We start from the raw sequence: 26,152 nt of genomic DNA on the forward strand, positions 1-26,152 counted from the left end.
ATAAAATTCACGTTAAATAGCCTCACAGCTTTCTTAATAAATTGAATAAATGGCTAAATTGTGTAGTGCGTTGTAGTTGCCGTTGTTGATGCTGCTGCATTCCTAAAACACTATTTTCTTTGATTCATTGTTTTTTTGTTTCGTTTTAAAAGAAGAAAAAGTCAATTTGTCATGCTTTATTTAATTAAAAATAATTCTGTAGAAATTGATTAATCATATAAGTGACAGTACAATAAAAAGAAATAGTTTAATCACAGATTTCTGCAACCCCATTTGACAACAAATATAGTACATAGGGAAGGGGGAAATAAACGATTTTTAAAACCTTTTTTTAAATGTCTTTTACAATTTACTAATCCGCCCCAATAAAATCCACTCCTAATTATTTGTAGCATTAAAGGGAATTTTCAATAAGGGTTTTTCCTTTTCTACATTATTTACACATGGCCCCAAACACGATAAACCGATCTGTAGTATTTCAGTTCACAGAAGATAAACAACGGTTTTCAGAAAACTGATTTCGGACACTTCTGAGAGTGATGATGATGATGATGATGATGATGATGATGATGATGATGATGATAATGAAGATGATTAAGATGATGATGAAGTTGATGGAGAACTTAAATTGTTCAGACTTTAAACAGAAAGCAAGAACAAAGACCTGAATGAATGAATAAATAAATGAATGAATGAATGAATGAATGAATGAATGAACGAACGAATGAATGAATAACTGAATAAGCCCTAACAGCCATTTAATTTCCTCTTGGGTCGTGAACAGGACATTTCATCAACAGCAGTGTGTGACTGGATGACAGAAGATGATCTTTGGCTGTTGGGAAATCCGTAGCTTATGAACCAGGATGGTGATCTGAGTGAGAAACCCGGGGCTGTTTCAGAGGAGAGTGTAAACTTGTGCGTTTTGTAAGTGTGTCCTGGTCGAGGTTTCCAACCAAGTGAATAAATAATCAAAGAACAGTCATTCAGGCAACCGCATGTATTGTCCATGAACACTGCTGGTCTTCCTCCGTGTCCTTCTCCTTCTATATACCCGCTGTAAATGAGTCCACTGAATGTTCACAGAGCTCCAGTGTGGAGCTAGAGGTGGTCGTAAGCTGCGGTGGAAGGTGGGGCGGACCGGGGCGCAGAGCTGTAGTAGTACGGGGAGCCTGCAGGGGGAGACAGAGATTTAACACGACTGTGAGAAAAAAGAAAAGTGTAATATTTTACCCTAAAAAAGATTTTAAACCGTTTTCTAAGTATTCTAAAAGAAAATATGTTGCAAACTTTAGTTCCATAAAGTGTCAAGGTTGGGAAATACTTAAGAATTATTTTAGTAGTATACGTTGTTAAAAAAATAATTTCTACACTTTTATACAACTACCCTACTAGTTCCAATTTAGTCCTTACTAAAATCTATTCTTTTTTGTCTATTCCTTGTTAGGGGAGTTGCTGCACATTTAATTTTATTGTTTTTTATTTGAACAGCCAACCAAATTAATTTAAAAGTAAAATGAAACACTATACTATACTACACAATTATGGTTGCATAACTAGTAAGGAATAATAGTCACATGGTCTACCATATTAAGGAAACATTAAATATGTGTATTAAAACATTTACTTTCTACTTTACTTTAGTATACGTGAGGATGGTAAAATATGTCAATTCTGTTTTTATCTTTTGTTTAAATATAGTCTTGCTATTAAACCCAACTCAATGAAACTTACTTTTTCTTTATTTTTAGATTCCTGTTATAAAACCTATATACCACTAATACTCTTACACAGCTGTCTAATACCTCTGTTATTATTTATAAAAAAAAAAAAGAATAAACTTAAAGGGCACTATTTTTATTGAATATGTTAAAATAGTCAATACTCTTCAAATTCCCTTTTTAAAATAGTTAGTATTAAACTTGTTAAAATAGATTTTACTGAATAAGATAACATACAGTACAAGGTACATATCAATACTTTGTACTAATCATGTTAAATGCATTAAACATTATGATATGGTGGAAGCCTATTGGAAGTCATTATTTCCACCATATCATACTACACTAATATGAATATAAACTTTAAAAAATGTAAACAGTTAAATATAATTTGTGCAGAATACTTAAAATATACAAAATCTAAAACATTTAAGATAATACTATTGTACTTTAAATATGTTATTATTTTATTATGAAATAAACATTGGATTATTTTTTATCATAAATATAATGAAATATAATTGCACATCACTGTAACACTGAACTAAATCAGCATGATTTGTAATTTGTTTGTTTAAAGCTAAGCCATCACCTGGCTTAGAGTTAATGGCTGTCTTGTGACTGCCCTGTATGTCCTCTAAAAAGGCTGAACAACCTACAGCAAATGACACAAGCCGGCTGTTTGTCAGCAAGCAAACTCGGTGCCCACCTTAAGTTAAGTGTCTGAGCTAGTGTCTGTGTGTGTGTGTGTGTGTGTGTGTGTCTGCAGTCCACTAGGAAGCATGTGACTGAAACCCTGTGTAAGAGCTGCATGACGGCTTCTTTAATTTGTGTACAGGTCATTGATAATTTTCCAAACGTCCTCCAACAAAAGCTTACAACTTACAGAGGCCAAAGTTCTTAACTGACGAGAGAGAACCGGTTCAACATAAAAATGCTAAATCATCTACATTAACAGCAAATGGTGACCACTTTCCAAAACATTTTGTCACTGTCGAGCAAAAGTGTTTTATTTCCAAAACAGTAACAAGGAAAAACAATGGCACTTAAGCCAATAAAACTTTCCAGCCTGTTACTGTTATTACATAAAAAATGTGAATGATGTTTTCAGTGCCACTTAGTGCACAGTGTTCAGTAACCACTCTAAGCCACCTTTGACCCTGCACCTAAAATATCACCACCCCAATCTGATTTTGTTTAATGGTTTGTAATTTAATGTTAAACATAGCAAAAATCAGCCCAGTATATTTCTCGTTGTTTAATAATGAAGCCCAGCCTACTTTTAGGTTTTTAAAAATTCTGGCCTACCTAGTATGCTGGAGTTGGTGAATCTCCACGCGTCGCTGTAAGACGTGTAGGGCGAGTGTGTGTAAGTCTGGCCTGAGTACTCCGCACCTGTGAGGAACAAGCAGATAAAGCACTATTTAACACACACATTAACATTTTAGACAGAAAGATAGATAGATAAACACTTGTATAGACTTCAATGAGGCATTTACACAGTTATACAGACTACATTGTAATATAACATTAACACATTCAAACATTTCAAGGACATTTGTGCAAAACAAGATCCAATTTAAATCAGCTAAAACACCCACATGCTTACATTACAATTTATTTACTAAAGTCATTTTTTCTTCATGATCAAATGTCCAACTATTTTTATTCTAAAATGATACAGGTCATTTTTTGTTACTGTTCCTTTATGAAAAATTAAGAGACCACTTCAGTTTCTGAATCAGTTTCTCTGATTTTGCTATTTATAGGTATATGCTTGAGTAATATGGACATGTTGTTTTATTCTATAAACTAGAAGAACATGTCTCCAAAATTCCAAATAAGAATATTGTCATTTAGAACATTTATTTGCAGATGCATAAAGTTTTAAGAGTTCAGAAATCAATATTTGGTGCGATAACCCTGGTTTAAATCACAGTTTAATGCATCTTGGTATGATCTCCTCCACCAGTCTTACACACTGCTTTTGGATAACTTTATGCCACTCCTGGTGCAAAAATTCACGCAGTTCAGCTTGGTTTCATGGCTTGTGATCATCCATCTTCCTCTTGATTCTATTCCAAAGGTTTTCAATTTGGCAAAATCAGAGGAACTCATAATTTTTAAATGGTCTCTTATTTTTTTCCGGATCTGTATTCACATAACCTCTACTCTTTGTTGCTGAGTATTAGGTTCTTTTAGCTTTAGTGTAAAAGGGGAAGGCTAAACTGCTGTATGCTTAAGAGGCAAAGGCTTTGTTCACACAGGAGATAACAATAGCCCATATCAGATCATTTTAACATATGTGACACAGGTGTGTTAAAAATAAAACTGGACCTGACATCATATTTATAAAATGGAGATGAACCCTTATGAATCATTTAACATGCATTTATTACTGTATGGGTTGTTTGGGTTATTGTTAATAAAGCCAGTAGTACTGTACTGTGTCACACTACTAGTGTGAAGAGAGATACACATCTAAAAGATATTATAATGCTTGTTTATGAAGCACGTATAGGGTGGCTGTTTATCATGCAACTCTCGGACGTCTGTTTGTCCTTCTGCCAGTCTATGTACCGCCTTAGCACATCATTCACCCAACGGTTAAAGGCGCCTTGTAAACCATTAATCCAGCGTCCAGGTGGAGGACTGGGGGCAAAAATCCCTCCGCTCACTGGTGCGTACACCCGGCGTCCCTTCTCTAGCGTCGGCCCCCGTCCTCTCTTCCTCCCTCCGTCCCTCACTTCCTCTTTTAACCTTTCACGCACTCCCTCTCTCTGTCCCTCTCTCTCTCCTTCCATCCCCTCTCCCCCTTTTCTTTCTTTTTTTAACATTCCAATATCTAATTGGTAATTATGTTGGCAGGATTGAATCCCCTCTGCATAGCCTCCCTAACCCCCCCATACACTCTCTGTCTCTCTGTCTCTCTCACTCTCTCTCTCTCTCTCTCTCTCTCTTTTACACACACACACACACACACACGCACACACACTGCTCTGTGAGTAATTGTGTATGAACGCTTCCTCTCAGCAAGCCCACCAGAAAAAAATAATAAATCAGACCCTCTCATTTCGCGCTTCGGAGGACAGACTTCAAATAAAAAAAAACTGAAAAGAGGGAGGCCCATCACACCACACACACACTCAGACAGACAGACAGACAGACAGATAGACAGACACACCAACTCATCCCTAGTAGTCAATGCTTTTTCACATTGATGAACCTTTGCTGCGTCCGTTTAAAGCTAATTTTCTACAGACAACTGTATTTCTTTCTCTCTCCCTCTCTCTCTCTTTCTCTCTCTCTCTCTCTCTCTCTCTCTCTCGTATTAAACTCTTTGTCTCTCGCCCACTGTCTCTTCTCATTCACAATATGAATCCTGCAATTTTTAAAATACCTCATAAAAGAGCCAGAATTGGGTCAGTTTAATTTCAGTTTCAGTTGTAAGACACCCAACTGACTTGACTCTAATGTTCTAACATTGTCTTAAAGCAAATGTTCCTCATTAGTTGGTGCCTTGAACTCACTTCAAATAATTGAAGTTATTAAACAGCTATTAAATGTTTCACACTTGTACATCATACATTTACAAATATATTTCCTATAAGAATCATCCACTGATAAGTTCATTAAGAAAGCAAACCAAAATTGTTTTCACAATTGTTTATCATCCATGACCTTTCCATTCCCAATTTGAAATTAACATAGAAGAGGAGAACAGCTAACACTACAGATTAAAAAAATTCAACCACTGTATTTTTGTTTTTTATTTTTCTTCTCATACTCTGCTCTCTAAATCCCTCGCCACTTTCTCCGTCTCACACATGATTATTGCCTACTGAGGTGATTTAAAATACATTATAGGAGGAGCTGCCTAAATTGGGTCAAATCAAGTTCAAATTTAGCCTTCTACACGTTCTACACTCTTAAAACAAATGTTCCTCAATAATTTGTGGCTTGGAATTTCAACAGTTCTTGAAAAAACCTTTCTAACTGATTTCTACACAGGTCCTGCATTGTTCACACTCGTGCATCTTATTAAACACCCTATTGTCTAAAAGAAACCTAAATTGAAAATTTAATTATGGGACTGTCCATGACATCATCCCAAAGGACCCTTTTCTTACCTAGGTGAAATGATCTACATCCATGACCTTTACTTCCAAACATGAATACAAGAGATTTACATCCAAAACTATCACAGACTGTACTGTAATAGTCATGAATGTTTAAAAAGCGGCCATTTATTCATGGCATGATGTGTACTGTACATTTGGTCAGTCCTCTTCCCTTCCTAAGAACCTCCAGTGCCACCCATTACTCTGCTCCCTCCCATCAGTGGGGCCCCACAGTTCCCATGGCGATGTGTGGTCGGGCTGGGGGCGCATGGGCAGCAGGGCGGAACCCCTTGCTCCGCTCCTTCGTCCCCCCTGGGCCGTCCTCTGCCGCGACGCAGTTCACCAAAGCGAGCAAAGCTACTCATTAACCCACCTCTCCTTCCTGTTAATCTCCAAACCTGCCTTCACTGCATTCTCACTCTTTCTTTCTTTCTCTCTCTCTCTTTCTTTCTATCTTTCTTTCTTTCTTTTCCTTCTCTCAAACCAGACTATTCATTGTCACCTAACCTAATTTGCCATCAAGCCAATTTTTTTTTACAATCTCCCAGCTTTAAATGAAGCCTAGCCCTAGACTAATGAGATTTTTAAATGGTGCATTAAGTCTAGTCCAATGCAAGGCTTAATCTGTGCTTGGACCTAAACTTAGACCTAATAGGAAAAAGTGGAGTAGAAAAGCACTGCTTTGCAGGTTCTTCATAAAAGGTTCTTCAAAGCTTCACCCCTTAACATCTCAGCTATATATTACACCCCAAGGTCTTTCATTCCACATGAACTGTGACTACAATGCAAATCAGCTTATTCTTCTCCTTTCTTTCTATTCTACTTTTTTTTTTTTATTCTTAAGGCATAGAAGAAAGGTTTACTCATAGTTTGGACCTAGAACCATACAGTACTTTCAAGCCCAGAACAGTCAAGCCCAACCTCCCATTTCCCATTTCTCCAATTTATACACATGAAAAACTACAGCTTATAGGAAAACTGATCAACATTGTCCATGTTTATGATTAACATAATAAAGCAATATCTGGTGATGTGAGCATATCATCCGTTGTGTGTCGTAGTGTTCAGAGTTTGTGCTTTTGGACAGGGGCATTACCTGCTACCATTCCTGTGATGGCGGAGGACGAGTAACCTGTCTGACCGGCTGATGGAATGTGTGGAGGATATCCTGGGAGAGTGGAGCTGACCATATCTCGCCCTGTAAAGCACACATAGGAACAAGAGAGAATACATTAGTGTTTGAGAGTCTTTCAAATTAGGTAGCTTTAGTTCCTTAACATGAGGCAATGTTTAAGCCCTAAAACCACAAGGGCCCATTTATAATAATATTTTACATTTTAGATATTTTACATTTATTATAATAAGGGTTTAGAATAAAAAAGGTTCTATGGAGTGATGCCAGATAAAAAACAAGATTTGAACAATAATCAATTAAAATGACTACTGTATTTTGTAGTATAAATTCACTTCAGATAATATTTTTATTTTTATTAAGGATCATCTGTCATATACTAAATTTGATAGTTTTGAAATGTATGTGTGTTAAATTAAGAACAATCACAGGCTTATTTATGATAGTGACTGAAAAACATTAGTTTTTCTAAGATTAAAATGTAAACAATAAACACTCTGCAGTTTGAGAGGTTGCAAAAATGAGACAGATATTAAAAGATAGAGGACTGATATTGACAGTAGTGGGATCTACAGAAATGTGCATGAAGATGGAGGATGAAATTACCTGCGATGAGCGACTGGCTGCTGAACTGGCCGTACACTGGTGTGTGATGGGAGAATGAGTTGAAGGCATGAGAGAAATGTGTGGAGCTGCTGCAACTGTTACCCACGGACACCGGCGACGGAGCCGAAATGGAGCCCATATCCAAGAAGGCTGGGTTGCCGATAATGTTGGGGGAGGGGCTGGAGCTGGCCCCCTCGGGTGACATTTCCTGTTTCAGGCAGATGGGAAGGGGCTGGAGGGGGTCTGAGGTGGAAGCCATGCATGCGATGGACAGGTGGAGAGAATGAAATCATGGAATTAACTTAATGTGAAAATGAAATGGATTCGTGGCAGCGGCAAACGGCATATGCAAAGTCATGATAAACAATAGTGCAATTAAACCCTGTGAACTCTTTTTTAAACTTATTCACAATTTTTTGTAAGTTATTTTTAAGAGCACACTGAGTAAACAGTAGCCTTGAACTAAGGTATGGTACTGACAGTGCATCCACAGTTCACAACTATATGTAAATGTATATTTTTCTGTGACATCACAAATACAATCATAATTGTGAATAGACTATTTTCCAACTCAATTCAGTATGGACTGTATAATTTGGAAAACAAACTGTATGTTTTGAAGCTGTATAAATGTGTACATATTACCATATAATATGGCATTTCCAGATTCAATATGGGTCATTTCCTCATTAATCACTGATTTATAAGCTTGGAGTTCAAGCCTCTAATAGTCACTATTGGTGATCTTTTGTATAACTCTCTGAGGGCCAGAGTAACTAGCCAAATGTGCTTCATAAAACATGGCAGGGGACGGCAACCCACTTAATCCAGAGACTATCTATCCTATACATTTGTTTGCTCATTCATGTAAAAGGTTATGACAAGCTTTGTGTCTTCAGTAAGTAAGCAGGATGTACTGTCATGTTTGTGGATTAAAACACAGAAAGAAAATGAAAGGATGAGAGAGTATTGTCATGTTAACATTAATCACCTGCAACCACTGTATATCCCTGGTGTGTTGCCAGGTTTCTGCCAATGGCGGCGCTGGATGTTGCAAGGCTGCTCTTGCCCTCCTCCAGACTACCGTTGAGGAGAGAGAGAGGATAAAGGGACTGGAGAAATAGAAAGAGAAATAATATTATAAATATTTAATACCATCAATACCCTAGAAAGGAATGGACAACTGAACCTTGCCATAGGCTTCTAATATACATTAGTTGTTAACAGATCATGTGATATTTTCTATATTATACAATGAAATGTATAATTTGTACTCCAGACCTCTCCAACACTAAAAGACAATGAAAGCAATTGAGGCAGTTGAATGAGACTGAAAGCTTCTCTAAAGGTAACTGTAACTAATTATAATATACTCAGCTGTATATACCTGTTCGCTTTTGCCGGATACAGTGGGACTGAATGTGTCAGAGGTGTAGTGGTGCCGCTCGAATCCGCAGTCCAGGTGCTGGGAGGGGAAGTGTTCAGGCCTTAGCTGCTTCCTGGGTCCACCTCCGCTGCCCTGAGAGTCCACGCTGTGCCGACAACTTTCCTGGTCACCTTGGAAATGATACAATAAACAAGACTTAATAAGTTAATGTGATCCTAGTTTGTGTTTGTTGTTGGTTGCAATGCATTGCAGTGCATAACATTTCATGTTACTAAGAAACATGCAGATGTAGTGCCTGTCAATGGTTTAGAATAAAAATATAAAATATTTTAAAATATTTTAAATAAATAAATATGTAGACATGCCAAAATTTATCATAAAATGTTATCTTATGAGTCAGTGTGCTTATGGCTAGGTAATGTGTATTATTGGAGTAAAGTGAGTTGGGGTGAGGTCTGATAATGGGTATTAATAAATTAATGGGCTTATTATATAAAAGTTTTTTTCTTGTTAAAGGCACACATTGAATCTTTTGCATGTTGCATTTTTTTGTTACATTACTGTTATTGTTTATGTAATTTATTTTTTTCGTTAAAAATAAACCTGATTATCCTAGTTTAATTCATTAGAAACTGACAATATGTTTTTTTTTACATGAACTGTACATTCAGTGGGTTCTGTTTTAAGTCATGGGACAGAGGTTAACTATTATCCAAGCTGGACTATGTAGACATGTAAAGTGTCTGGTTGTGAGTAAGTGACCCAAGGACTCACTATCATCGTGACTTCTCTTTCCTTCTGAGCTGGCCTGTGGAATGCCCAGCAGGCCACTTATGGAGTAGGTGGATCCTAGAGAGTCCGACTGAGGCGACTCGGGAGGCGTGACTGCTGAGCTTGGAACTACGAAAGAAAAACAATAAAAAAGATGTTAAATATGCAGGCTGGAAAGATGAAAGAGATAAAAGTGTATGAAAAACAGGGGAATTTCTATGACGAAACAGGAAAAAGTGGAACGTACTTAATGTGTGGCCAGGGCTCAGGCTTTTGCTGTCCAGAGGCACGTTGAATGGCTGCTGTACCTTTGTTCGAATTATCCTGAAATACATATTAACCCATGGAATGGTTGTGTTAAAAAACTGAATTACATACACATGAGTGAGAACATGATCAAAATGTTTTTATATACTAAATTACAAAGCTAGTGATTCCTTACTGTTATGGACTCTGAATTGTTACCTGTTGATGGAGCTGACGCTGGGCACCGTGTCGCTGTCACAGACCCCCTCTGCCAGCAGTCTGTCTCTGATCTCCCAAGCAAACATGGTGGGATTCTGCCGCTTGTACTCTGCTATCTTCTCCACCACTTTCGGGGTGGCCACTTTGGGCTTTGAGCCCCCGATCACTCCGGGCTTTATACTGCCTGTCTCGTAGTATCTGCAGGAGTGAAGATGAGTAAGAGAGAATGGTTAAATCATCACCATTCAACACCAACTTTCAGACATCAACAAAGAGATTAAACCACCAGGAACAGCTAAAGCCGGTCAAAAATAGACCTCAGCCAACGTCATTGTCAGGGAATGTCTACATGGTCTAGAAACCAAAAAATATTGAGCTATACATGTAGATCTGACTTTATGTATAATTATGAATATTTAAAAAAAATAATAAGTTATGCGAAAATATGTGATTTTTTCCTTAGTACTTGTACTTCCTTAGTACTGTTTTTTAATTGTTACACATAAAACCATTTAAAAATACCAGCTGTAATGTTCAGTGTGTATATATATTCTGAACAATATATGGAATTACCCCAAAATTACCCTAAAACTGCTTATACTAATGTACATTAACCCAAATTAAAAATAGTTTAAAACACAGAAAAATATATTTATATTACTTTTTGCAGCATGGAGCCTTTTTTGATTGGCTTAAGTAGTGTAATGAACATATACATTTTAAAAATACTAATTTAATCTTCTTAATGTATGTATATATTTATCCTTTATTTTACACACATACTCTTGCTGTGTTTGTAACAATATAGAGACGTCAAAGAATAAAAAATATAAATATTTATGGACAAATCTTGTAAATTGTAAATTATCATAAGTAAAAAATTCTTTAAATAGACCAAATGTTTTTTATATTTATATTAATTGAGCTACAGTTAAACATTAAGAACATTAATTAAACATTTTTTCATCTCCTATTAAGTATAAAAGGAGATTTTATACTTCAGCAGTACAACATTATTATTAACATTATTATAAAGGAGCCTAAAAAGCTTTTTGGATTTGAATGTTTAACAGAAATGCCAAAACAATAGAATTTAATGAATAAAACTAATAACAATTTTAAAAGCTGGTTATTATCTGAACTGTGTGCTGCTATTTGGACTGTCGGCTGCACTTCAGACTGTGTTGGAAAATGACTGTGAACCTCTTTAGAAAACCCACCTGCCCAAGATCTTGCTGACACAGCCGTGGCTCACACGGAGCTGGCGGGAGATGTCGCAGGGTCGCACACCTTGGTGAGCCATGTCCACAATACGCTGCCGGATGACCTCCGGGAGCGGGCGTCCGTTCACAAACATGCCGCCTAGTTGATTAAGACCCCCATGCCCTGGGGGAGAGAGGGGATGAACATACGTAAATGTCATGCCACCTGGCCTGCACCCAAAACTGCATTCCTAATGTGTAAAATAACCAACATATATGTTAAAAAAACAACACTCAGCAAAGCTTACTGGATTTATTTAAGACAACACAATGTGAACAAACAAAATGCACACATAATTTTGAGTTTACACTGTAAAATTACGTGTTAACAGACTTTGAGCTAGTGTAGCTCTTCTGTAAGGCCAAGAACTCAACATAGATCATATCAAACAGGCTGTGAAATTGCAATACAAGGTTGAGTAACAAATGTGACCTCACTGAATGCTTATTAATTAAGGTGACACATTGGGTTGTTTTAAAAGTAGCACAATACATATGTTGTCATGAGTTATGTGTTGTTCTAAGAGAGCATAAAAAGATATATCAACAACAGCAAAGTCAACAGCAGTTAATTAGCAATAATAAATTATTTACAAAATATTGGGTATCAAAATAAAAGCCGCAGGTAATAGTTAATAGACTAAGTTATATAAAACTATATAAAAATAGTAATTGTTGTAAATAATACCTTTTTTAATATTTTTTGAAAATTCAATATTTACTCTCTAGTGTTTAAGAGAATAAACATGACTGTAGCATATATTGATAATATAGTTTACATCAAGTGCACCAAAACCATTCAGGTAAATATTTGATCAGATTTAGGAGTATTTCTTTTAAAAGTTGATTCAGTTGTGTTTAGAAAATCGTATAAATGACTATGCTACTTCACCATCTGATCACTCTGATAACGTTTTTCCTGCTTTAAAAAGTTGGACCTCAGGATATAAAATTTAACATGCTGAGGACAAAACACATGCCCACACCAAAATAATAAAATTTATATCCTATAGTGCTTCAAATGCGCATAATTCACGTAACAACAAGCAACAGGCAAATTATCCGTATTAAACATTGACAAAAGGGGGAAACTGACCACTTGTGTCGGATCTAACTAGCATTTTGACAGCCTCGGGTCTACACAGCTCTGTGCAAGTCTTCCACATTATAGGCAATCTGTCACAACAGCGGCTTTGAGATCTATATTCCTGCAGATTTCCTAAAGGGGACACAGAAGGCAGAAGGTTGTTTCAGAAGTAAAAATAAAAATATTAAGAACTACTAACTACCAAGAAACTAGGAAAAATACTCTTTGTCCTCATCTTCTAGCAGGAGACACTTCAGCCAAACAAACATTTAGTGGTCAGTTTCCCCCTCGGTTTTGGGCTGCATTCTAAAGTATAGGGGGTTATTTTATATGTAAAATGCCTATATAGCTATTAAACATGTTTGTATTTAGGTATGTATGTACACAAATATGGTTAAGGCTCTTAGTGTCATGCAACAACTGCACATTAGGGGAACAATTCAATATTATTAACAAAACTATCAAAAACTAAACTAACTAAAATCTTATAATTTAGTTCTTTAGGTATAAATTGTGTTTCTTTGTTAAGAAATTTGGATTAGTTTAAGGCATTCCAAACATTTTCATACATCAAAATTCCCTAGTGTTAAATTATAGCCTAATTCAATTGAAAGGAACACTAAATACATAACTGTTGCTGTTTTGTTTGTAATTTAAAGTGTTAATTTAGTACTGCTGGTGTTAATTCCACACTGTGGGTGTTAATTCAGCATGTCTGTTGTTCATTTAGCACTTCTGTTGTTAATTCAGGACTGTTTATTTTACTGGATTAAGCTTGTTATATTTTCAATTGTTTTAAGTGCCAGCGCATATTTTTACGATTTTCAACTATGTATTTATTAAAATAAATATATGGGTATATTTTAAATTGTCGTTTAAAATATTGTATGGCATATAGTCATAATATTAATACAATTAAAAAAAATAAAATACCCAAACCAATCTCCCTTGTTGAACAAATTAAGTGCTTTTCAATCCAAAGTACTGTCACTGTTTTAGAGAGACAATAGGTTATAAAAGGCGACGGGAACAAGCTAATATATCCTCACTGTTTTAATGCTGCAGTTTAAATGAGAGAACTGGTGCTGTTGTGTAGTTTTGAGGTTTTGAGGTATAGAAATACCCTGTGTTTTGTTAGTGTCGTGCTGTGCATCAATAACTCTCTTATTGCTTTTAATTTAACCCTTTCAGCGCCTCGCCCCCTCCTTCTAGCCCAGCTTTAATTTCCACATCAAACGACACCATTAACGCTGCCGGCCGAGTGTGGAGGACTCTGCTCGCCAAGCTCCAGCAAGCGGCAGGATATTAAACACACACACACACACACACACACACACACACACACACACACACACACATACACACTACTTGGATTAGCTCACAGCCCCCTCCCCTCTAGCCCAACATTTTCTACAAGCTGTCTGCACGCGTTTCTGATTTTTTGCTTTCACAGAATTGATGATGACGTCATTTATGCCAGACTGTAAAATGAGAATCTAAATGGTTGTAAATAAAATACATATACAATAATCTATCCTTTTGTTTATTTACATTTATATTTATTATAAATGTATTCTCTCTCTCTCTCTCTCTCTCTCTCTCTCTATATATATATATATATATATATATATATACACACACATATATATATATATATATATATATATATATATGTATATATGTATATATATATATATATATATATATATATATATATATATATATATATATATATATATATATATATATACACACATACATATATATATACAGTATATTAGTATAATAATACTAATTGTTCAATAAAACTGTATTGTCTTGGAATAAAACCATTGGAAATATAGACTTAAACTCCTACAGTAAAAGAGGATGATAGTAGCCTAAACAAATTATTCTACAAAGTGAGTAATTGCTTTTAACTGTAGAAAAACGATATGTTTCACTAAAGCATATTAACTAGTAGAGAGAATGTTAAGTTCGCTCCGCCACTTAAAACCCTTTCAGGAAACCGAAACTGAAAATGTTTTAAATAAAGTATAACTAACTTTTTAAATACTTGGGGTTGAATAAATAATAATAAATATACTTTATTTAAAAAAAAAATCTGTTTCGGGTTATAAGGGTTTTAAGTGGCGTAGCGAACTTAGCATTCACTCTACTAGTTAATATGCTTTAGTGATATATATATATATATATATATGTATATATATATATATATATATATATATATATATATATGTGTCAATAAAATAAGTTAGGGACGTTACTAACTTTAAAAAAAAAACTTTTAAATGTTAGTAACGTATTGGTAAAGTTAATTGTTTTTACAAAAAAGAAGTAAAGATTTAGCAAAACAGACCACATCTTTTACTTTAAAAAATATTTAATATTTTAAAAAATCTAATATAATTTAGATAACGATTTACAGACTGCATTGTAGAGCAGATTATTAGTGGAAATGGGGGACCTGTAATTGTCAAAAAATGTAATTGCATCATTTATTCCATATGTTCTCTGATGTTGCCTCAGCGCAAGTTTACGTATTTTTTAAAAATACATGTACAGAAACGTGAGTTTGGTCGCTTAATTTGCTGTACTGAATTCGGGGCTTTAAACAAAATAAATTCAAATGTAAATGTGTAATTATTGCTGTTACTCAAAAACGTTGTTTCTACAAACCCCGCAATTTTACACGAGATCATTTTAGCTTTTTTTTCATTTATAATAAAAATGAGACACAATGTGAAGAACAGCCGCCTAATTCATCTTAGTTAAAAAAATGAAAAGGGCGAACGAAAATGACATACTTTTAAAAAATAAAAGAAAATACACACAGTTGAACAATAAATCAAGCTGACGGGGTTATATATTTATATACACACTTTAAACCAATCAGAAGAAGCGCAGAAAAAGTTCAGTTGTTGGACACTAACGGGTTAAAAACTACAGAGCGATTTCAGGCTAATTGACTGCAGGAGAACGGGCCTCAATGTAAACCCAAAATTACGCTCGTCTGAAACGGCAGGGAGGATGAAAAATGACAGGGCTGCTCTCAGGTCCCCCACCGCGCTATCTGCCCCTCTCACTTTCTCTCTGGGCCAATTGAAGTGACAGCGGATTGCCCCCAATTCCATATCAGACACCAAAACACTGTCCAATTAACTATTTCATTCTCTATAGCGGGGGAATCATACAGGCCTCGGTCCCTGCTGTTCAACACATAGCCCACATACAGGTGCGGTTAAACGTTTTAATCAGGTCCTAGAGCGCCTGCCTTGGTCAACTACACATGCATAAACACACTAACTCACACACAGCTTTAAATAGAAAATGAATTATTACACATAGTTAAAGAGGATACTATGCGACAGAAATTAACACATAAAACTAGCATGAATTTTAACATTTTGTCAATAACGTATTTATTAATTAAGCATGAATTGTATTTGTATTTTAATATTTTAGAAAAACTTCATTCTTGAATAGAGCGCCTTTAGAAAGATGGATGTACTAAAACACATCATCCCATTCGTGTTGCATTTTGTGTTGGTGTTTTATTAATTATAAACCTGCCGTATATTTTTTTTTACTACAGTTTATAATGTGTTTTTTGTTTAGCAGTCTTTTTATAAATAGGCTAAAGTAGTCTACGCATTCTATAACGTATTGAAGAGTTACAGAACTGTATTTTGTTTTCCTAATTTTATGTAGACTTACATTACTTATATTACTTGCAATGACATTTACAAAATAAATACTATATTCAGTTATATAGGTTATTATAGTAGCAATAGGTACAGCTATAATACACAGCGCAAGGGGCGGTAAGGGACTACCTGCTTGTTTGTACATTACAAGTGCAGCAGTAACGTTACTGACTGCTGGTCAGACCATAATTTAGTCAATTTAATTCTGCAGAGTTTATTTACCTCGCCCGCTTGTGCTGGACATTGCTCGGGGCTCTGGCTTGCTCGCAGTCCGGGGGAAGTGTCCGCACTGTCTCTGTATTTTAGTCCATAAGGGGCCTCGCTTCGCCTGTAAAATCTCCTGGACACTTTAAAAGCTCTGAAAAAGGACATATTAGAGTGGTCAACAGCGGTTTATCCTAGTTAAAACAGATCCTGGCCTAGCAGAGGCGAGTTTAAGCCTATTTAAAACGCCATGTTTTTTTTTAGCTAGCTAGGTTTGTTATTTTACCTCAGTTGATTTTAAGTAAACAGGGCTTCAAGTTTTCCAATTTTAGGGCTCTTTGTTATCCTGGTAACCTACACCTCCACTCGACTCTACTTAAAAAATGTAGGCTATCTGTATTTGTATAAAATTAATTTTGTATTTTTTTCTTTTTACACAGGTTAAAACGAGAATTTTAATAAGGCGGTCTCTGTATCTAATTGAAGACCCCCATCATAGACCCAAATACACCACATCCACACAGCAAACACTGAACCAGTTATAGTTACCTGCAGCTGAGGAAAACCGTCCGTTCGTTCCTTATTATCCAACGAGCAGAAAATGTAGACGGGAAAAATGAAAATACGGTGTCTCCTCGTCTTTAGCCGGGGTTCAACCTTTCCTCTCACAGACTCTGCGCTATATTGTTGCAACCCTGCGCGAGAGCATCTGACACGCTTGTGTGTGTTTATAAGACACCGCCTCTCCCACGCTAAAGCCGTGAAAACGACGCACTGTGCCCATTGGTCGGCGGTGATACAGGGGCGGGGTTCTGGACCGATGTGCGGAGGAGGGGCGGGTACCCACGCGGGCCGTACAGACGGATGGTTCCGTGTTTTGAACAAGTCGCACAACACAGAGGAACACAGCGAGACGTCAAACGTTTACGAAAATATTTGTCAAAGATCCGGGGCTCTGTTTAAGGCTCTCTGTGATCAGACTCAGTGAGAGATGGGGCCCCAGTCCCGAGGCTGTGTGAACGCTGCCTTATTGAGGCCTGCAGCCTGAAGAACACAGTTTTGATACTTGATTGGCAGAGTAATGCCATCATTACTGACAGTACAGTCTCTTAGAAAACTACCTCTGTTGTTGTACCCACCCTGATGCGATTAAAACAGCTTTTAGTGCTTTCAGAACAAATGAAAAGGCAGTTTTTTAAGAGACTGGTTGAAAACAAATTACTACTGTTAAAGGGAATTTAACAAAAAAGCTCGTAAAGATAGTATGTATATGTTACTTATATGCATACAAATTATTATTATTATTATTATTATTATTATTATTATTATATAGATAATAATTATTGCAGCAATAACAACATATAGAAATACAAGTATTTAGTATTTTGTGGGTTTATTACATGCTGCTATTATTATTGTACAGTTGCTACACGTCAGGTTCTAGACCAGACATATTGTTATCAAAACAAATTAGCAATAAACATAATAGATACATTGATAGATACATTTTAAACGAAAAGTCAAACACGCTGATATAGCAGTAATAATAATAATAATAATAATAATAATAATAATAATAATAATAATAATAATATGCTTTTACAAGCAATTACACTTTTTTAACACTCCTCAATCTTTGACTCGCACACGTCAACCATCCACTGCGTTTCAGTCCTAAAATTTACCCCAGTCAGCGGGGTGTTCGGACCCCTGCGAGTCTTGACACGGTTTATGTTGTTCTCACAGCTCTGTAAAACAAACACAAACACCTCACACCGCTGACAGTCCCGACGCCACGCCGTCACCTCGCTTCAGACGCAGTCTGTTCGTTTACCACCCGCATTCTGACATGCCACGCACTCCGCACCCTGGGATTGGCCAGGATTTTAGGCTCGAGCGAGAGTAGAGGGGTGAACATAAACTCAAGACCAATCACAGAAAAGTAGGGCGGGACTTGTCTGAATATAGGTGGGAAATACAACGTTCTCGCCGGGTTTTTGCCATATGGCGCGTGACATGAGTCTTTATTAAGCGCTTGACATTGCAGACAGGCTAACTTTGGGGAACGTTATTATTGCAAGAAAGTGTGAGGACACGCTTAACAGCTGACTGACACGAGGTGCAGAATAACATGATGAATGAGGAATGATTGGAAACTCGACTCACTCTTCAAAGGTTTTAGTCCAGTCTCTGATAAACCAAAGTTCGCAGTTTATTGGAGGTAAATTGTCGCAACATGGGGTTCCTTATCTTTCTGTGACGAAGAAAAGTCTAGAAACAGGGCTGCGTCCTCGCTCTCAAAAAAAAAAAAAAACTTCTTATCTCATCGTCCCACCAAAGCGCTTTCAGTCATTCTAATTCACAGTCCGGCCCACCGCACAGGCAGAACAAAACGCGAGCGTGTTTTGAAATAAATAGCCCATGCCCAGGGGGATTAATGGAAATCATAACAAAAAAATAGAGGCCGAAAATTCCTGTGTTAAGTGTGGAGAGAGAGGAGACGAATGGCAAGCGCCGAGGGCGAGAGAAAAGAGAGAAGACAGAGAGAGACCGAGGAGGTTATCGAGAGTTTAACAGAGGATTAAACTCTGTGATGTTTATCTAACTTTCCACTAAACTAAAACGATAGAAGCTAATACGTGATTGTAAGGTATATACAGGACTGTGTGCATGAGCACAAATCTCTTGCAATATAACAACCTTTCAGTTGAATTGATTTTGAAGTTCAGAGCAAATTAGTACAGTGTTCAGTGGTCAGTCCTCTAATTTGAGCTTCAGAGGCTAAGAGTCGGTGGAGTTTAGTGGATCTAAGTGAAACTTTAACTAAAACGCAGCTCCTCTGTTGCTCAGTGAAGTGGAGTGTCTCGTTTTTCTATCACATTTAGTATTTCTGTATTTAAACGCGTTTAAAAAGATTTTTGTTTGAGGAAAAGGATAATGTGAAATATTGTAGAGATACAAATGCTGCTGGTGACCGAGTTTCTTTCTTTCGTTCGTTAATGTTTCTTTATTAATTCAGTGAATCTTGACCTTATTGCTGTTAAGTTTGTTATAGTCATTTTATCCTACATTTGTATACAGCCTGTTTATAAAAAGCCTATTTATCCTTTCTCTCTCTTAAATTTGCATTTAGCGCCAAATAATGTTGTGTTTTTTTGTTCGTTTTGTTACATTTATTAATTTATTAATTTCACCAAAACTTTGTACACAAAAGGAGCAATATAAACTTGTAGAAGACTGGTCGCTTTGGGGCACATTTTTTCATTTTATTTATTAACCTCTGATTGATTTACACTACTTAAAACGTACCATTGTTTTTCACGTTGGTTAAAATTAAATTAATATAACTAATGAAACCAAAATATTAAAATTAGAAAATAAAAACATATATATTAATAATATTTGAATCACAATGAATAGTGAAACCTTTCTTCTAATGTACTTCAAAATAAATGATAATCTAACTAGTCAATGGGCTAATTTATCAATACCAGAATATAGGCTGAGCTCACGTGGAAAAAAGGCCAAAGGCCATCAGATCAGCTGTTTTATGAACTCTGTTTACTGGGTTGCCCATCGGATCCGACCTTAAAGTCCACTTCCTCTCTCATTGGTCCTCAGTGGACGGAGATGAAGTAAAAGAGGGTGTGTGTGGCTTCAGCTCGGCCTCCGGGGGCCTATGGAAATGAGAGGCCAAGGGGTCATGTTGTTGCATCTTTCAAGTCCAAAACGATCCACAATACTGCTATTGTCAGGTGCATTTAATGGGAAAACACAGGACATGAAAGGCTTCACACACACACGCGGGCACACACTCCCCCGAACGACGTTTGGGGGAGACGCAAACCAAGGTTTTACATCACAAATTGATGTATTAAATACAGAAAGATCTTACAGTTACTTCTACTGTAACTGGTAAATCCCCCAGTTAGGCTATATCACATTTAAGGTATAGTGTTGTATATGGTGGTGTCACTGAGGTTATATCTGCAGGCCCATAAGTGGAAGCATAAAAGTAGTTTTCAGGTGATAAGTTTTTATACGTCGTATTAAATCTTGTGTATAAAATTATGGATGAGTATGATCTTTTTTTCCTCGGTCATATTTGATTTGGGAAGGAATAAGAAAAATAATGAAACGAGGACTCCAACACCTGCACGTTAGATTTAGCTTTTAAAGTATTTTAAACACGTTTAAAAAAAACTTATTCCGTAAGTTTAATTGAATTTTACGTCAACAGTGACCCGCAGAAACCAGACGTAAATTTGACAGCACTGTTTAAAAAGTCTAAAAAGCCTAAAAATTTACGTTGTGCAGAGGTTTAGCAGATGATTGTTTTTTTCTATCAAATAAATGTTATTACTTAACGTTAAAGTGAGGTTAGCATGCGACGTTGGAACTGACTTGTTTTATTTAAAATCACAACATAAAAGCATTAAAATATCAACGTCAGTTGCTGTCTCTATTCTAGATGTTGTCCTGACATTAAATTTTGATCACTCAACGTCGAACCAACATTTATCTATTTATTTGGATAAAAGAAAAAAGTGCACGCACAACATTTTTTCCTTTCTCACTTTGGCCAACATCATTGCCAATCTTTTCTTGTCGTTAATTAATAAGCGACATAAAACATCGTGTTTTTCTTGTTTTATTCATTTTTCCGCACCTGTGCGCGCGCTCAGCTCGGCCCTGTCACGAGCTGAGATGAACGAGGCTCGCGCTTAACCCCACTTAATGGCCACTTTTATAAATGTCCCCTCGCGCCGCTCCCGCAGCTCGCTGTGGTCAACGAGTCGAGATGAGCCGCGTAATTAGATCAGAAGAGCGAGAGAACCGCCTCGGTATTGATGAAGCCATTAAGCTTTAAGTTTTACGGTTGCTTTACGAGAGAGCATCAGTATCTGACAACTTCAGAGGAGCATCTCCATCTCCTGACATCAGTCTTCACTATGTCCAATAAATGTGCTATTATTTGTCCTTTAAGTGATGCCAGATAAACACGGTCAACAGGATAATGTCATGCATTGCCTTGTTGGTGAAAAGTCATATTCTGGTTCTCCAGCAAAAAGGTAAAAACAGATTTCTTCAAATATACAAAGAACAGATGTTTTCACATCTCTGTGTAACATCAATGTATGGATACTGGAGTAAATCTCTCTACGGTCTATAGAAGAAGACCTTCTACTACATTTTGGAGCATTGCTTTGAGGATTTGATTGCATTCAGCAACAGAAGTGTTTGTGAGGTCAAGATGTAGGATGGCTTTGTACCTCTTTAGCCCACACCTGGACTAAGGAATGGTGCCAAAATGTTTCAGGTTCAAGCTCTTAAACTTAAAGTAGTTTAATGATTTCTTTTTTAGAAGGGTGTCCGCTAAAATCTGGAAAGTATAGTGTTACTGGTAACTGGGATGTTTTTTTCAGAAGGGTTAATCTGCACTTGACAGATATCTGTCACTGATAAATGATTTAATTCTACTACTTAACGATCCTTGGACAGTATTGACAGTTACTTCAACAAAAGGAGGATAAACAGTTTTACCCACTTAATTTTGGAAGAAACAATGAAGGAGTATGTGTCCCAATACTTGTTTGTCAATATTGTGTTCCTGATGCCTCATAACACATGACCTCATCCTAGAAAGATGTTTCTTTAAAGTCTAGTAAAACCTCTTTTATTTCCTGTCCCCTATACACCAGCTCCTCCCCTGATTTTGGCTTTTTGGCTTTTTCTTGTTCCACCACTGGTCTCTTTTCCCCTCCCTTTGCTAACCCCTTCTTTCACCATCTGCTCTGGCTTGCTTCTATTCGGCGCCCATCTTTCTATCCCCATCTTCCTGTGTTTTGTGTGCCCTTATCCCCCCCTGCATCTTTGTCTGGGCCGGTCCAGCCCTCCTCATTGTTTCCCCTCTGTCTTCCATTTCCGCTCTGGGCTTTGGCCTCTGACCCCGAACCCTGTTCTAGTCTACCCCCTGCTCCCCCAAAATCTGCTTGCTCCACCATGGGCAACTCCCCCCTCACAACAAGCTTCTGGGGGTCTTATAACTGTTTCGAAAAGAGCCCCCCTGCAAGACTTCTGTGCAATGGCTATTGTACAAGTCACAATGGCACACAGGCATTAACCAGCCATTAGCAAGAGAGTGGCTCGCCCCTCATTGAAGCCTACCTGCTCCACACTGGAGGCCGCTTGGCTTTCTTTCTGACACGGTGCTCTAACGCGAGAGCTGGTTCTGTCTACACTTTAGTGTGAGTGGCATTCGGGGGAACTCCAGAGCCAGCAGGAACTCTTGTTGCAGGAGATGTCTGCAATATGGAGGCAACGTGGCACTTCTGTTCTCTTCTGGACCTGACAAAAGCAGTGATCTAATGAGTGTAGCCCTTAGTAACAAAAGTTTTTTACTTATTTTGAGCTGGTTTGCTACACTATATATGGACAAGAGTTGTGTGACACATGCTCAATCATTGTTTCAATGATTCAAGGGTATTAAAATCTTACAATGTTTTTAGGATTTGATTGCATTCAAAGTTAAGAGTCTTAGTGAGATCAGAATGTTCAAAATGATCATCCACCCCACCTCATCCCCACCTCCCTCCAAACTGATCATTCAACTGATCAAGTATCGGATCATTCAAGAGAAGATAGATCCATTGCTCCACAGCTCAATGCTGGGTGTTTTATCCCTCTCTGGTCCACATCTGGTATTATCATTAGGTCCAGGTTTAAAGTGTACACCTGTGCTTTTTAGCCCTGCTATCCATCTCTGAACAAACAATGTTCAATATAATGTCCAGAAGTCTAGTATAGTTACAATATGATGTATAAACCTAGCAAAAACTCAAATTTAAACTCATTAAAAGCATTAAATGGTTGTTCTCCATATTGTCCAGGAAGCTAAACTCAAAAATACCCTTTAGCTGTTTTCAGCTTTTGCTAAGAAAGTAAAAAAAAGTAGAATGCCTTTATTGATTGTCTTTTCTGTAGGACAGAATTCAGTGCTACCATATAATGTTATCACAGTATTACTCTGCTTTCAAGTGTAACTGGATGGCATTTTTCCCAGAAGAGAAACCCGCTCATCCGAGAAGTCTGTTCGTGTGCTTTATGTGGGAGGTAATCAAAACATGGGGGATGTAAAATGGCTGTTGTAGTTTATTAGCTAGCTAGCATTTATCAGTTTGGGACAATTTTACAGGTGTTCATGGACTCAGACAAAGCAGAAAATTTAATATACTTAAACATGTACCTCAACATTGAAGGGAGTTCGTGAGGTGCTTCCTGGATAACAAAACTGGTTTACTCAGTTGAAGGACAGTATCCATGTTTGTTATAAGAAATAAAGCATTTCTAGTGTATTTGGATTATACATTACAATTTAACAGTATAGGTAATGCATACTAATTAGGGCACATAAAGTCATAGTCAAGCCTTCTTATGATAGACTCTTTGAGAGAACACAAAGTAACAGCCTGTAAACACAAGGTTGAGAGTGCTGTTTAGGTTTTAGCAACAACACAGTGTATTATTTACAATGTACTATTTACCCTAATCTATCAACTCTTCTGAAAAGTGTTGGGTACACAGGTCAGTGTCAGTATGATGTGCCTTCGTGTCCTGTGTTACAATGCAATGAATGAGCACATTATTACAAATATAGAGGAAACTTAACCTTTACTTTTTTGTACATTTTATACAGTTTTCTTTGTTTTTATTTGTTTAAATGAAAAATACATTTTTTTTAATTCTTTAAGATCCAAAAATATGTAGACATTTGTTTAGTAATTTATTTGATTCAACATGTCCAACTATTCCATTGGTCATCTTGGGATAACCAACCCTTAAAGAAAGTAACCTTTAGCATCAGTGACATCACAACTGTCATACTGTTTTATTGACTGAAAACACTTCTACTACATGATCATTAGTTAATAATATTCATTTCATTTTCACAGTTTGTCTCCATACTTACCTGAGGTAAAACCTAAGCTGTCCACCCTTTCATGGTAAAATATTACGCAAATTAAAATATCTGTAGAAAATCAAAATGTATTTTTGAAATAGAAATTGTCCCTCCTGTCATGCAGTTTTCTGTGACATGGTGGACGCATACATGACAGTGCCATAAAACTGAAAATACTGAAAATAAATGTGTTTAATCTAAGATTTGATGATTTCTGTGTCGTCTGAAATCTTATAAATAGGATTCTATTTTCAAAATCTTTTCAAATCATTTTAAAAGTCATTTTTTAAACGCCATTGAGACTAAAAGGCACAGTATTGTGAAAATGACCTACATGATCCTGCAGCATGTTACATGTGTGAGGGAGATAGGATGGGTACACAGTGAGAGAGGAGGGGTTGTGCTGGGTGGCAGGGCATGAAAGTTAGAGGCTTTGGGTTGATTGACAGCACCCCTCCCCAGTACTCACTGGGGTGTGTCAGCCAGAGGAGGGTTGCCATGGCAGCTGACGTCACAGTGACTGAGTCAGTTGTTTGGGATACAGTAAAGAGGGCTCAGGCTTTTCGGATGTTTTTGAAGGGGTGGGGGAGTAATTACAGTATTTCCTTTAGATCATTTAGAAGGAAACTAGTGGTAAGAATGGAGATGGAGATAGGACCTGGAATAAACAACAAGAGTGTGTCCCTATTCTCTGATGACCAGTGACTGAATCCATTGTAATTTTCCCTAAAATTTGGTGCTCCAAAAAGTGTGTAGTGAGATTTTGGTGATCGTATGTCTATACTCGCACGAAATGAAACTATATAGAATTCTATAACTATATAGGATGTACTGTAGCAATGGTTCTCAAACTGTGGTACGGATACCACTGGTGGTGCTTGAAGCATCCCAAGGTGGTACACTAGAGAAAAAAAAAACATCTGCTTGCATCGAAATATTAAGAACTTCAATCCATAGTTTCCACCTGTAATTTTACTAACATTACATTAGTTAGTGTTTAGTGCTTTACCGGTTAGAACCTGTATGTAATCTACACTTCAGTCCTTCACTCTCAGAGCTACAGTTTTATCATTATTACCATCAGTTTTATTGGTCCTACAGTAAAACCCTGAGGAACGCCACAAGATATGATAACCTACATCAATCAGCAAGTCAACAACAATTCAGTACAGTTTCTACAAGTAAAAAAACACTGTAGTTCATTGCTTGACTCTTATATCGTTTATTTTCCTCCATCAAAATCATTCTGAGAGTCTCAGTAAGAATGCTGTATTAAACAAAACAATAACCAATTCAATAACTTACCTAATTAACCAACTTACAGGTTGGAAAGTGAAAAAGCTCCACACAACAGGTGAAGGACAATTGGTTAAAGATATATTTACATGTATATATGTGGATTACATGCCTAGCTTATTGTGTATAAATACTTATTTGTGTGGTAACTACATGTGTTTCTGTGAAATGGTACAAGGTAAGTGGTATTTGGAATTTTTAGTTTGGCCATTGGTGGAAAATGGCCTAAAAAGTTTGAGAACTATGGGGATATACATATATATAGGATATACATCCAACATATGGAACACATGAAATGGTACAGTGGTGTCAATCAGTTCTTAAGGGTGATAGGCACAAGGATCCAATGACTAAATGACTGTGTCAAAGCATTTGTTCCAAAAGAATAGGTCTTGAATAGGTCTTCACTACTGATAACACAAGTGCTTCACCA

At 36.8% G+C, this 26,152-nt stretch overlaps 1 protein-coding gene across 8 annotated transcripts; it reads right to left on the bottom strand.

The window, feature by feature from the left end:
* Positions 1 to 161: 161 nt before the first annotated feature.
* pax8 (paired box 8) lies at positions 162 to 17,182 on the bottom strand. Of its 8 annotated transcripts, none has more exons than XM_007254009.4 (13): positions 17,013 to 17,182; positions 16,482 to 16,617; positions 12,562 to 12,684; positions 11,424 to 11,565; positions 10,204 to 10,401; positions 9,986 to 10,062; positions 9,742 to 9,867; positions 8,968 to 9,137; positions 8,572 to 8,692; positions 7,581 to 7,823; positions 6,939 to 7,040; positions 3,030 to 3,116; positions 162 to 1,172 (listed from the first exon to the last, which is right to left on the bottom strand). In XM_007254009.4, the coding sequence occupies exons 2-13, from the start codon at positions 16,501 to 16,503 to the stop codon at positions 1,102 to 1,104; spliced, it is 1,482 nt and encodes a 493-aa protein (XP_007254071.2). In that variant the 5' UTR covers positions 16,504 to 16,617; positions 17,013 to 17,182; the 3' UTR covers positions 162 to 1,101. The 8 variants fall into 8 exon arrangements, with proteins under 8 accessions (XP_007254071.2, XP_007254069.2, XP_022523522.1 ...); XM_007254007.4 differs by having other exon boundaries at positions 11,424 to 11,589; XM_022667801.2 differs by lacking the exon at positions 7,581 to 7,823 and having other exon boundaries at positions 11,424 to 11,589.
* Between the last annotated feature and the right edge of the window lie 8,970 nt (positions 17,183 to 26,152).

The sequence above is a fragment of the Astyanax mexicanus genome, chromosome 1 (genome assembly GCF_023375975.1).
Source record: "Astyanax mexicanus isolate ESR-SI-001 chromosome 1, AstMex3_surface, whole genome shotgun sequence".
Classification (NCBI taxonomy): domain Eukaryota; kingdom Metazoa; phylum Chordata; class Actinopteri; order Characiformes; family Acestrorhamphidae; genus Astyanax; species Astyanax mexicanus.